This window comes from Rhinopithecus roxellana, chromosome 16, assembly GCF_007565055.1.
Source record: "Rhinopithecus roxellana isolate Shanxi Qingling chromosome 16, ASM756505v1, whole genome shotgun sequence".
NCBI classification, from domain to species: Eukaryota; Metazoa; Chordata; class Mammalia; order Primates; family Cercopithecidae; genus Rhinopithecus; species Rhinopithecus roxellana.
Window position 1 is genome coordinate 70,976,838 of NC_044564.1, and position 13,562 is coordinate 70,990,399.

At 44.3% G+C, this 13,562-nt stretch overlaps 1 protein-coding gene across 4 annotated transcripts in view; it reads right to left on the reverse strand.

Moving 5' to 3' along the window:
• HAUS6 (HAUS augmin like complex subunit 6) overlaps positions 1–12,937 on the reverse strand; it is a 54,752-nt gene extending 41,815 nt beyond the window's left edge. For 3 of the 4 annotated variants that reach the window (XM_030919945.1, XM_010365715.2, XM_030919944.1), the window contains exons 1-4: positions 12,521–12,937; positions 5,539–5,634; positions 2,566–2,644; positions 1,426–1,558 (exon numbers count right to left, since the gene is read on the reverse strand). In XM_030919945.1, the coding sequence (XP_030775805.1) occupies positions 1,426–1,558; positions 2,566–2,644; positions 5,539–5,634; positions 12,521–12,648 (436 nt within the window). In that variant the 5' untranslated portion in view covers positions 12,649–12,937. The remainder of the gene's footprint in view (positions 1–1,425; positions 1,559–2,565; positions 2,645–5,538; positions 5,635–12,520) is intronic. The other variant, XM_030919947.1, reaches the window with a different exon arrangement.
• Between the last annotated feature and the right edge of the window lie 625 nt (positions 12,938–13,562).

Genomic DNA, 13,562 nt, shown 5'->3' on the forward strand with positions numbered 1-13,562 from the left:
AGGCGATGTGGCGAGCGCCAGTAGTCCCAGTTACTCGGGAGGCTGAGGCAGGAGAATGGCGTAAACCCGGGAGGCGGAGCTTGCAGTGAGCTGAGATCCGGCCACTGCACTCCAGCCTGGGCGACAGAGCGAGACTCCGTCTCAAAAAAAAAAAAAAAAAAAACATGAAACAATTTTCAACCTCACTAATAAGAGAAATACAAATTAAAACTATACTGAGATCCCACTGTAACCTATCAGACTGAAAAGATTAAAATATCTGGTCACAGGCCGGGAGCAGTGGCTCATGCCTGTAATCCCAGCACTTTGGGAGGCCAAAGCTGGCGGATCACGAGGTCACGAGATCGAGGCCATCCTGGCTAACACGGTGAAACTCCCTCTCTACTAAAAAATACAAAAAATTAGCCAGGTGTGGTGGCGGGTGCCTGTAATCCCAGCTACTCAGGGGGCTGAGGCAGGAGAATCACTTGAACCCAGGAGGCAGGGGTTGCAGTGAGCCGAGATCACGCCATTGCAGTCCAGCCTGGGCAACAAGAGCAAAAACTCCGTTTCAAAAAAAAAAAAAAAAAAAGCCAGACGCATTGGCTCGCGCCTGTAATCCCAACACTTCAGAGGCCCAGGCGGGCAGATCATCTGAGGTAAGGAGTTCAAGACCAGCCCTGGCTAACATGGTAAAACCCCGTTTCTACCAAAAATACAAAAAATTAGCCAGGCATGGTGGCACACACCTGTAATCCCAGCTACTCAAGAGGCTGAGGCAGGAAAATTGCTTGAACCCGGGAAGCAGAGGTTGCAGTGAGCTGAGATCATGCCATTGCACTCCAGCTTGGGCAACGAGAGCAAAACTCTGTCTCAAAAAAAAAAGAAAAGGGGGGCCGGGCGCGGTGGCTCAAGCCTGTAATCCCAGCACTTTGGGAGGCCGAGACGGGAGGATCACGAGGTCAGGAGATCGAGACCATCCTGGCTAATACGGTGAAACCCTGTCTCTACTTAAAAATACAAAAAACTAGCCGGGCGACGAGGCGGGCGCCTGTAGTCCCAGCTACTCGGGAGGCTGAGGCAGGAGAATGGTGTAAACCCGGGAGGCGGAGCTTGCAGTGAGCTGAGATCCGGCCACTGCACTCCAGCCTGGGTGGCAGAGCAAGACTCCGTCTCAAAAAAAAAAAAAAAAAAAAAAAAAAAAGGGAAATATTTCCCAATCCTTGTATTAGAACATAATAAAATAATATAAATAGTAACTATGTTCATTATGAGAAGATTTCAAAGTACAGTTCCAGTAAAATATATTAACCATTTCCTTTTTGGGGTACATTAATGTTTTAACTTACCTTGCTTTTACTAAGGTCTCTTCATGATTTAAAAACTGTAAAGAACAATAAAAATTTAAGAATCAAAACAAAAAAATATTTTATAAGTTGAACTTACTTTTAGAATTGGATTTAATATATTTCATTGCAACAAATCTTGCAAAATGATACATCAGATGAATAAACTTAGGACCACCAGGAGAAAGAAATAGTGAACCAACAACTTGAGGAAAGCTACTTCCACATTCACCCTATGAAGAAAAGAAGTAAGATAATTTGAAGACTTTGTTAACAATAACTCTTACATTTACATCACACTATTTTTGTTAAAGGGTGTGACAGTCTTGCAATAGAAGTCCCACATTTTCATGAGCACTCTGCTACAGGTTGGCATGGGGTTCCCTAGTACCTCTTCATAGCACAGTGGCTTGGACATGTCCAACTCTGCAGCAGAGTACAAAACAGTCCAAGGGGGTAAGGCCCCCAGCCCACTGTCTCCTCATCATACTATTTTTGAAGCATAAAAGAATTTGATCAGGACTGGGTGCAGTGGCTCATACCTGTAATCCCAGCATTTTGGGAGGCCGAGGCAGACAGATCACTAGAGGTCAGGAGTTCAAGACCAGCCTGGCCAACATGGTGAAACCCCATCTCTACTAAAAATACAAAAGTTATCTGGGCATGGTAGCACATGGCTATAATCCCAGCTACTCAGGTGGCTGAGATGGGAGAATCGTTCAAACCTGGGAGGCAGAGTTGCAGTGAGCCGAGACTGTGCCATTGCACTCCAGCCTGGGTGACAGAACAAGACTCTATCTCAAAAAAAAAAAAAAGAATTTGATCAGGATTATTCCATTTAAACCACAAGTTAAACGTTTTGGGTTTTGGTTTTTCTAAACTCTACGTGGACCTGGCCAGAAAAAACAATTATAATGACACAGACACAATCAGTGATACTATCTGGGGAAACAAACTAAAATAATATACAGTTGAAAAAGTTTTCTTTAAACAAAAACTGTGCTATAAACTCTCAGGAACTCTAAAATCTATTTTCAGTGCACCTGGCCAGCAAAGTGGTTTCTTCGAAATACATAGAATCCCAACCAAAAACCATCAAAGAAGACTATTTTAACTAGTATTTCCTTGCTTATACTGATAGCATTAAAGCATTAAAAAGCTTTCACCTCTAAAAAGTTAAAGAGCTAAAGTAGTTTTTAACTTCTTAAAGTCTGTATCTTCTAACAAAAAGAATACTTACAGAAATCCTTTTTATCCATTCACAGCAATGTTTTCGGAATTCAGTATCACTTTTTTGGTCAAATGGGGGCCAACAAAATCTGGAAAACAAAAATAAAAGCATTAGGACTATGCACAACAAGAGCCAAAAAAAAAAAGCCTCAGCAAATTTTTTAAAAATCAAACTTATTTCTAATACCAGAAATATTAACACATGGCTGGGCGTGGTGGCTCACACTGGTAACCCCAGTACTTTGGAAAGCCAATGCAGACAGATCACTTGAGGCCAGGAGCTCGAGACCAGCCTGGCCAACATGGAGAAATCCCGTCTCTACTAAAAATATAAAAATTAGCTAGGCATAGTGGTGTGCGCCTATAGCCCCAGCTACTCGGGAGGCTGAGGCACGAGTACTGCTTGAACCCAGGAGGTGGAGTCTGCAGTGAGCCAAGATGGCACCACTGCACTACAGCCTGGGTGACCCTGTCTCAAAAGAAAAAAAAAAATTAAAGTGAAATGAATTAAAGTTAACATTCTTAAATAACAGATAGAGAGACACCAACTTGTGAGAAATTAAATTTTTTAATTTACAAACATCTATAGGATTGAGTTCTGTTTCATACAAACAACTAAAATGTATTAAATGAGGGAATGAACAGCTATAAAAATTGCTGAAAATCAGCTAAAGACAACAATCTCAATGGATCCACTGGACTAGTGCATAAAGACAATATAAATAAACTAGTAAATTAAGCCTGAAAAGAAATAGTAATCTTGCGGGACAGAAACATAAACAGATATATATGAAGAAGACAAAAAATGGCATACAAGATCATGACTCCTAGAGATAATCCTTATCATACTGTAGATGCTATTGCTTTGTGGCTAAACAAGACAGAAAAACATGAAAAAGAAAATTTTGCTTCAACTTTGGTCAAGAATATTAGGGTTTAAAATTTACTTACTGCTTTCCTTTCATTCAGGTTTTTCCAAATTTTTATTCTGAGGCATAATTATTTAAGGCCTCATACTTTTTCTATAACTACATTCAGTATTTGCAGAAAAAACAGCATGCATAGGGAATAAAAAGACTAAAAGGCTAGAAAGTCAACAGTGATACTCAGTGGTTGACGGGTTTCAAAACAATTTTTACATTTTCCTATATTTTCTGAATTACTTAAAATGAGCCATAATGTTGATAATCAGCAAAAAACAAAAGTAAAAATCTATTTTTATTTGGACAGAAGAAGCTGCTCTATAAAGGTATAGGGAATAATAGGGAATTCCAAAAAATGATCCAAACATACCTATTCTCCTGCACACTCAGAACTTTAAATAAAACCAAAATATTCAAAATAGATTATCAAAAATGAAAATAATGCCCTAAGCAATAGATCTACTTGTTGCTTTTCTATATAAAAGATTGATGGCACAACATAAATATCAAAAGAAATTTGAACACTTTTTTAGATAGAAGAAACATAAATCACATGCAAAATAACTTAGAACTGAGACTAGTGGGTGTTTACATTTTTATCTCCTTCTTAAACAACAGCATACAACAATAGAGTAAATGTAATAGGAATGATTTTTCCCTACAGCAATTGATGCTTTAATATATCACTGAAAAAAGTAAGGATTTACAGAGAACCATGTAGACAAAACAATACTGCCTATAGCAAAAGTAGTAAGGCATAGAGTACTAAGCAAAAAAAAAAAATAGGGCAAAATCAAGTTCATACAGATTGATATCAGTTAATTGTGCTGCTAACAATAATTTGCTTAATTATTAAGACCATAAAGAAAATGTTAAGAATTACATAAAATAGGCCGGGCGCGGTGGCTCAAGCCTGTAATCCCAGCACTTTGGGAGGCCGAGACGGGCGGATCACGAGGTCAGGAGATCGAGACCATCCTGGCTAACACGGTGAAACCCCGTCTCTACTAAAAAATACAAAAAAATTAGCCGGGTGAGGTGGCGGGCGCCTGTAGTCCCAGCTACTCGGGAGGCTGAGGCAGGAGAATGGCGTTAACCCGGGAGGCAGAGCTTGCAGTGAGCTGAGATCTGGCCACAGCACTCCAGCCTGGGTGGCAGAGCGAGACTCCGTCTCAAAAAAAAAAAAAAAAAAAAAAAAAAAAAAGAATTACATAAAATAGAGGCCGAGACGGGTGGATCACGAGATCAGGAGATCGAGACCATCCTGGCTAACACGGTGAAACCCCATCTCTACTAAAAAATACAAAAAACCAGCCAGGCGAGGTGGCGGGCGCCTGTAGTCCCAGCTACTTGGGAGGCTGAGCTAGGAGAATGGCATGAACCTGGGAGGCGGAGCTTGCAGTGAGCTGAGATCCGGCCACTGCACTCCAGCCTGGGCCACAGAGCGAGACTCCATCTCAAAAAAAATAAATAAATAAAATAAATAAAAGAATTATATAAAATAAAAACTATATTACCTATAAAATACACAATGATTTTAAGATATGTACCAAAGAAAAACGTCATCCAGATTTATAAAGATTAAGAATCAAATGTATAAGACTCAAACCTGAATTTTGTAATATTCATTCAAAACATCAGTCAAAGGCCAAGCTGAAATTCTGGCTTATGCTGGGTGTGGTGGCTCACACCTGTAATCCCAGCACTTTGGGACTTTGGTGGGACGCCGAGGCGGGTGGGTCACCTGAGGTCAGCAGTTTGAAACCAGCCTGACCAACAAGGTGAAACTCCATCTCAAATAAAAATGCAAAAATTAGCCAGGCGTGGTGGCAGGCACCTGTAATTCCGGCTACTCGGGAGGCTGAGACAGGAGAATTTCTTGAACCTGGGAGGCGGAAGTTGCAGTGAGCCTAGATCGCGTCACTGCACTCCAGCCTGGGTGATGCAGTGAGACTCCATCTCAAAAAAAAAAAGAAAAAAGAAATTCTGGCTTATATCAAAACACAGTCCATTTTCAAATTTGGAAAGAAACTTAAGAAAATGGAATTATTTTTCCTTACTTGAAAACTTCTTTGGTGAGAGACTGGTCCAGAACTTGAAACAAAAAATAAGAAACTATATGAAAGGCATCACGGTTCAGCTTGTCAAACATGTTCCTAGTGGTTAAAAATGAAATAGAAATAGAAAAAGAAAAAGAAAATGGTTAATAAACTAAACATCATCAAAAGCTGAGTAAGAAATTAATGTTTTCATTCTCTTCAGGAAGTCAAGACAAATTAATTTTTCTCATTCATGTATTTTTTTTTTTTTTTTTGAGACGGAGTCTCGCTCTGTCACCCAGGCTGGGGTGCAGTGGCCAGATCTCAGCTCACTGCAAGCTCCACCTCCCAGGTTTACGCCATTCTCCTGCCTCAGCCTCCCAAGTAGCTGGGACTACAGGCGCCCACCACCTCGCCCGCCACCTCGCCCGGCTAGTTTTTTGTATTTTTTTTTTTTTTTTTTTTTTTTTTTTTTTTTTTTTTTGAGACGGAGTCTCGCTCTGTCGCCCGGGCTGGAGTGCAGTGGCCGGATCTCAGCTCACTGCAAGCTCCGCCTCCCGGGTTTACGCCATTCTCCTGCCTCAGCCTCCCGAGTAGCTGGGACTACAGGCGCCCACCACCTCGCCCGGCTAGATTTTTGTATTTTTTTAGTAGAGACGGGGTTTCACCATGTTAGCCAGGATGGTCTCGATCTCCTGACCTCGTGATCCGCCCGTCTCGGCCTCCCGAAGTGCTGGGATTACAGGCTTGAGCCACCGCGCCCGGCCTCATGTACATTTTACAACCAGTTAAGAAAAACATACAAGCTTTCATTTTCTAATTCTCAAAACACAGATTCAATATAAGACTGGCAGAACTGGCTTTAATGAAAACAGTCTACAGAAAAGGAAGAAAAACCTAATTCGAGAGAGAACCATGCCTTATAATGGTAACAACCTACATTGACTGAATAACAGTAAATAGTTAATATTTATTAAGAGTTTCCTATTTGTCAAGCATTCTTCTAAGCCTTCTACAAGCAGTAACTTAGCTAATCTTCACTACTATCACATACTATCTACTTTAACACAAATTATTTTATTTGATCGTAATGACACTAGATAGTAGTTTGATTATCTTCATTATACAGATGAGGAAACCTAAATTTAGAGGTTAGAAATTTGCCCAAAATCACTTAACCAGAAAGTAGAAAAGCACTGATTTGAAATATATCACCTCACCCTAGAGTCCAGGGTCTTCACTACTAGATTTTTATTCCCAGAACCATCTTTATAACATAACGCTGGCATTAGTTTTTATTGTTCCAATTACCCTAATTAATCAAAACAAAGCCTAAAAAAAAAAAATGTGAAAACAAAACAAAAAAACACTAAACCCTTTAAGAAATGTCACACAACTATAAGGAATCAAGAGTTAACTTAAACGGCAAAGCATGAAATTTACTTCCAAAAAATCAAATCAAGTGAATTTCTGACTTAGGATTACCATTCTCTTGCGTAAGTTCCTATGCCTATCCATTTGTCAAACAACACTTTTGTCCTTAGAATGTCTCTACTCTTCAAGTAACACAAATGAAGTTCCATCTATCCTACTTCCCTACCATCTCTCAAACCTGTTGTTTTTTCATAAAGTACCTTGTTCTCTTCTCTTTGACACTTATTATAATTTGTAATAAGATATTTGTTGAAGATTTGTTCCTTCACTAGACTAAAATACTGTAAGGGGGCGGGTGCAGTGGCTCCCACCTGTAATCCCAGCACTTTGGGAGGCCAAGGCAGGCAGATCAAGAGGTCAAGAGGTCGAGACCATCCTGGCCAACATGGTGAAACCCCATCTCTACTAAAAATACAAAAATTAGCCAGGTGTGGTGTCGTGCACCTGTAATCCCAGCTACTCAGGAGGCTGAGGCAGGAGAATCACTTGAACCCAGGAGGCAGAGGTTGCAGTGAGCCAAGACCACACCACTGCACTCCAGTCTGGCGATAGAGCGAGACTTCGTCTCAAAAAAAAAAAAAAAAAAGGCCGGGCGCGGTGGCTCAAGCCTGTAATCCCAGCACTTTGGGAGGCCGAGACGGGCGGATCATGAGGTCAGGAGATCGAGACCATCCTGGCTAATACGGTGAAACCCCGTCTCTACTAAAAAATACAAAAAACTAGCCGGGCGACGAGGCGGGCGCCTGTAGTCCCAGCTACTCGGGAGGCTGAGACAGGAGAATGGCGTGAACCCAGGAGGCGGAGCTTGCAGTGAGCTGAGATCCGGCCACTGCACTCCAGCCTGGGCAGCAGAGCAAGACTCCGTCTCAAAAAAAAAAAAAAAAAAAAAAAAAAAAAAAAAAAAAAAAAAAAAAAAATTCTATAAGGGAAAATTTATATCTATTCTGTTCACCACTGTATAGCCAGGTCCAATACTGTGGTCAATAAATATTTGTTGAATGAACAAATAAATGAATCACCTCTTTTTATTCCTACTGCCACTTTAGTTCAGGCCTAGATAACTAACTGCAAAGCCCTTCTTCCCCTTCTATCCAGTCTCTGTAATGCAACCATATGATTTTTCCAAACTGCAAACCTTTTGGGTAAATACCTTGGAATGGATTGCTGAGTCATATATTAAGCATATGTTTAACATTTTAAAAAAGTGGAGCCGGGCCTGGTGGCTCACACCTGTAATCCCAGCACTCTGGGAGGCTGAGGCGGGTGGATCACCTGAGGTCGGGAGTTCGAGACCAACCTGACCAACATGGAGAAACCCCATCTCTACCAAAAATACAAAATTAGCGGGGCATGGTGGTGCAAGCCTGTAATCCCAGCTACTCCAGAGGCTGAGTAAGCAGAATCTCTTGAACCCAGGAGGCGGAGGTTGCAGTGAGCCGAGATCATGCCACTGCACTCCGGCCTAGGCAACAAGAGCAAAACTCCATCTCAAAAAAAAAAAAAAAGAAAGAAAGAAAAGTGGTCATACCACTTCAGGCTCATAGAAACAAAAAACTCATAAACTGCAAACCAAAGAGAATGTATATGTACAAAATATAAGTGAATAAAAAATAATGGGTTTTTTTCTTTTTTGTTTTTAAGAGACAGGGTCTCACTCTTGTTACCCAGGCTGGAGTGCAGTGCTACCATCATAGCTCGCTGTAGCCTCAAACTCCTGGGCTCAAGCAATACTCCCACCTTGCCCTCCCAAAGCACTGGGATAACAGGTGTGAACCACCATGTCTAGCCTAATTGCTTTTTTAAGAGACAGGGTCTCAATATGTTGCCCAGGCTGGTCTCAAACTTCTGGCCTCAAGCAATCTCCCACCTCAGCCTTCTGAGCAGCTGGATTTACAGGTGCATCAAGCAATTTTAAAAGTAAATTTGGCAGGGTGCAGTGGCTCATGCCTGTAATCCCAGTACTTTGGGAGGCCGACGTGGGAGGACCACTTGAGCACAGAAGGTCAAGATCAGCCTAGGCAACACAGTGAAAACACATCTCTACAAAAAGAATAGAATTAAAATTAGCCAGCTGGGCATGGTGGCTTACGCCTGTAATCCCAGCACTTTAGGAGGCCAAGGCAGGTGGATCATGAGGTCAGGGGTTCAAGATCAGCCTGGCCAAGATGGTGAAACCCTGTTTCTACTAAAAATACAAAAAAATTAGCCAGGCATGGTGGCAGGTGGCTGTATTCCCAGCTACTCGGGAGGCTGAGGCAGAGAATTGCTTGAACCAGGGAGGTGGGGGTTGCAGTGAGCCGAGATGGCACAATGGCACTCCAGCCTGGGTGACAGAGCAAGACTCCATCTCAAAAAAAAAAAAAAAAGAATTAAAATTAGCCAGGCGTGGCAGCAGGCACCTGTAATTCCAGCTACTTGGGAGGCTGAAGTGGAAGGAAGGATCACTTGAGCCCAGGAGATAGAGGCTGCAGTGAGCTACATTCAGGCCACTGCACTCCAGCCTGGAAGACAGAGCCAGATTATCTCAAAAAATAAAAACAAAAAAGTAAATTTGATGCCACATCCATGTTTAAAGCATTTAAAGAGCCGGGCGCGGTGGTTCATACCTGTAATCCCAGCACTTTGGGAGGCCGAGGCAGGTGGATCATGAGGTCAGGAGATCTAGACAATCCTAGCTAACATAGTGAAACCCCGTCTCTACTAAAAAAATACAAAAAAAAATTAGCCGGGCATGGTGGCAGGCACCTGTAGTCCCAGCTACTCAGCAGGCTGAGGTAGAAGAATGGCGTGAACCCGGGAGGCAGAGCTTGCAGTGAGCTGAGATCATGCTACTGCACTCCAGCCTGGATGACAGAGTGAGACTCTGCCTCAAAAAAACAAAATAAAATAAAATAAAGCATTTAAAGGGGACATATGTTATAAGATGGTGAATCCTGCAGAGAAAAGGGAATGCTTGTACCTTGTTGGTAGAATGCAAAGTAGTACAGCCTGGCCAATGTAGCAAAACCCCGTCTCTACCAAAAAATACAAAAATTAGCTGGGCACGGTGGCAGGTGCCTGTAGTCCCAGCTACTGAGGAAGCTGAGGCAGGAGAATTGCTTGAACCCGGGAGATGGAGGTTGCAGTGAACCAAGATTGTGACATTGCACTCCAGCCTGGGAGACACAGCACACTCTGTCCCCAAAAAAAAAAAAAAGAACGAAAATTGCCAAAACACTGGAGAGAATGATGCAGTGACAATGAGAGCCATTCTCAGCGGAACTCTGGAAAAGCTTCAGACTTCTCCACCAGTATAGAGAAAATGTGACTGTGCTATGGGCCATCAAATCATGTGAAACAAATAATACATGAACCTGATAAACGCTATATGCTTGCAGTCAATTTTTTTTTCCCCCGGAGACTGAGTCTCCCTCTGTCACCCAGGCTGGAGAGTGGCCAGATCTAGGCTCACTGCAACCTCCACCTCCTGGGCTCAAGCCATTCTCCTGCCTCAGCCTCACCAGTACCTGGGACTACAGGCGCACGCTGCCACGCCTGGCTAATTTTTTTGTATTTTAGTAGAGATGGGGTTACACCGTGTTGCCCAGGCTGTTTCCCAACTCCTGAGCTCAGGCAACCCGCCTCCTCGGCCTCCCGAAGTGCTAGGATTACAGGCATGAGCCACCACGCCAGGCGGTACTCAATTTTTAGAAAAGACTGCTAGACAGGCCGCTACACACGTTAATAGTAACTTCTCAAAAATAAGTACCAAACAAAACTTAATTACAGTTGTAAATCCTGACAGAAAAAATACAGCCAAAACAAGTCAAGAGTGGGAAGGCAGAGGAGGAAGGAAATCTTATAATAGCTCAGTTCATTGTGAAATTATGGTAGGAATCAAAAGAGATTGATGAATCAAGAAATAGAGGTCGCTGGGCGCGGTGCCTCACGCCTGTAATCCCAGTACTTTGGGAGGCCGAGGCGGGTGGATCACCTGAGGTCAGGAGTTTGAGACCAGCTTGACCAACATGGCGAAACCCCGTCTCTACTAAAAACACAAAAATTAGCCGGGAGGCCGGGCGCGGTGGCTCAAGCCTGTAATCCCAGCACTTTGGGAGGCCGAGACGGGCGGATCACGAGGTCAGGAGATCGAGACCATCCTGGCTAACACGGTGAAACCCCATCTCTACTAAAAAATACAAAAAAACTAGCCGGGCGAGGTGGCGGGAGCCTGTAGTCCCAGCTACTCCGGAGGCTGAGGCAGGAGAATAGCGTGAACCCGGGAGGCGGAGCTTGCAGTGAGCTGAGATCCGGCCACTGCACTCCAGCGTGGGCGACAGAGCAAGACTCCGTCTCAAAAAAAAAAAAAAAAAATTAGCCGGGCGCAGCGGCGGGCACCTGTAATCCCAGCTAGTAAGGAGGCTGAGGCACAAGAATCGCTTGAACACAGGAGCAGGAGGTCGCAGTGAGCCGAGATCATGCCACTGCGCTTCAGCCTGGGCGACAGAGCCAGACTTTGACTCAAAAAAAAAACAAAAACAAAAACAAAGAAAAAACCACAGCCACGGTCAGGCATGGTGGCTCAAGCCTGTAATCCTGGCACTTTGGGAGGCCGAGGCCGGCGGATCATGAGGTCAGAAGTTCGAGACCAGCCTGGCCAATGTAGTGAAACTCATGTCTCTACTAAAAATACAAAAATTAGCCGGACATGGTGGCGGGCGCCTGTAGTCCCTGCTACTCAGGAGGCTGAGGCAGAAATCACTTGAACCCGGGAGGCGGAGGCTGCAGTGAGCCGAGATCGCCACTGCACTCCAGCCTGGGCGACAGAGCGAGACTCCGTTTCAAAAAAAAAAAAAAAGCCTCTAGAAGAACTGAAAGTATGCAATTTACAAAAATCAAACAGATTGAGGAGAATAGAAGATGGCCAATGTATCTATCCCAAATTCCCCTTGGCCTACAGTGGGAATGATTAAACAGAGATACTGGATAAAGTTGATAAAACATAGAAATATAAAGAGTTATTTACAGTGGGTTATTAGGAGGGATCCATAACCTTAACAGAAGTGGAAAAAGTAGGGAAGGGGCTTTTACTTTCCATACTTTTCAGTAAAAGGGTATTAGTTTTTAATACCTTCTCCGTTGTTTTATGCTAACTCCAGCATGCCTTACTAATCCAAAAATTAAAAATTATAGTTAAACAACCACCTTCAAAGGCTCCCTTGAGTTCAAAAGGCATTTTGTACGTAAGGTTCCCATGCTCTTCCACTACTACCCGCCATCCCTCCCACTACTGCACAGACCACCCCTCCACCACCTAGGCAGAATTAAGCTGTCCCTCCAGTTTTGCACTCTGCCCATCTGCAGACTTTGCACTCGCCTACAGAGCGCTTCCGGCACTCTTCCATTATTTACTGTCTGTCTCTGCCACTAGGCTGGCAGCAACTGGGAGTAGGAACTTTGGAGTCAATGCCTGGCACAGAGTAACCGCTCAACCAATTCTAATTAATCAACCTCCGGGTATACAAAAGGGCGAGGCCCCCGGCGTCCCCCGGCTCAGGTTCCCTCGCCCCGCCGGCCCCGGCCCCCTTACACTCCGAGGTGCGTATGCGACACGATCTTTCCGCAGGCAATGGTTGCCGGGCCTGGCTCGAAGCCGAGCGCCTGCAGATACATCCAGAGATGCTCCTTCTCGAAAGCAGTTACCGAAGCCGAGCTCATCCTCGCGGTAGGCACGGCGGCTGCGAAGAAAGAAAGCGCAAACCCAGGGGACTCGGAGGGCCCTCAAGATCCCTCCCTACGGTCAGCCTGAGGTCGCGGCGGTCCTTCCATTGCCAAAGCCTGCTCCTTTCTCGCCCGGAGCCGTTTCGCCTCAAAGGGACTTTAGTAGAGAAACCCGGTCTCTACTAAAAATACAAAACAGCCTCCGGGAAACTGAGCTTCTAACGGTAGTGCGGCCACAACTGTCTAAGCAAAGCCACCACAAACCGAGACTCCCGCCCTTAAGGAAGAGCAGTATGCGCCTGCGCCGCCAGTCTTCCGAGGGAGGCGGGACTTTCCGGAAGGACTATATCTCCCGCCATGCCATGCGCCCTTCTCTCCTCCCTTCCGGTCATGCCCAGCCAAGAAACTACAAGACCCACGGGGCATTGCGCGGCCAGCGACTTGTTCTGCGCTTGCGTAACGGCTATCTTGCCCAGATCCTCGGGTCTTCGGGCTTCTGATTCTTGGTGCGTGGGGTCCATTTGCTTGTGTATCCTAGTTGTTACGTCACATAAAAGCCATAAATGCAGCACTGTGCCTCGGTGTAGAGAAAAAGCACTGGTTCCATCCTCCGCTATGCTCACTGTGACTCTGATCAAATCACGTAATCTGAGCCTCATTTCTATCATTAGCGAAATCTACGCCCTCAAATGCTAGATGCTCCTTTGCCTGCTTTAAATGAAATCTGGCTCTCTACTCCCCCTGCAGTCTTTTTTTTTTTTTTTTTTTTTTTTTTTGAGACGGAGTTTCGCTCTTGTTGCTCAAGTTGGGGTGCAGTGACGCGATTTCGGCTCACTGCAACCTCCGCCTCCCGGGTTCAAGCATTTGTCCTGCCTCAACCTCCAGAGTAGCTGGGATTAACAGGCGTCCGC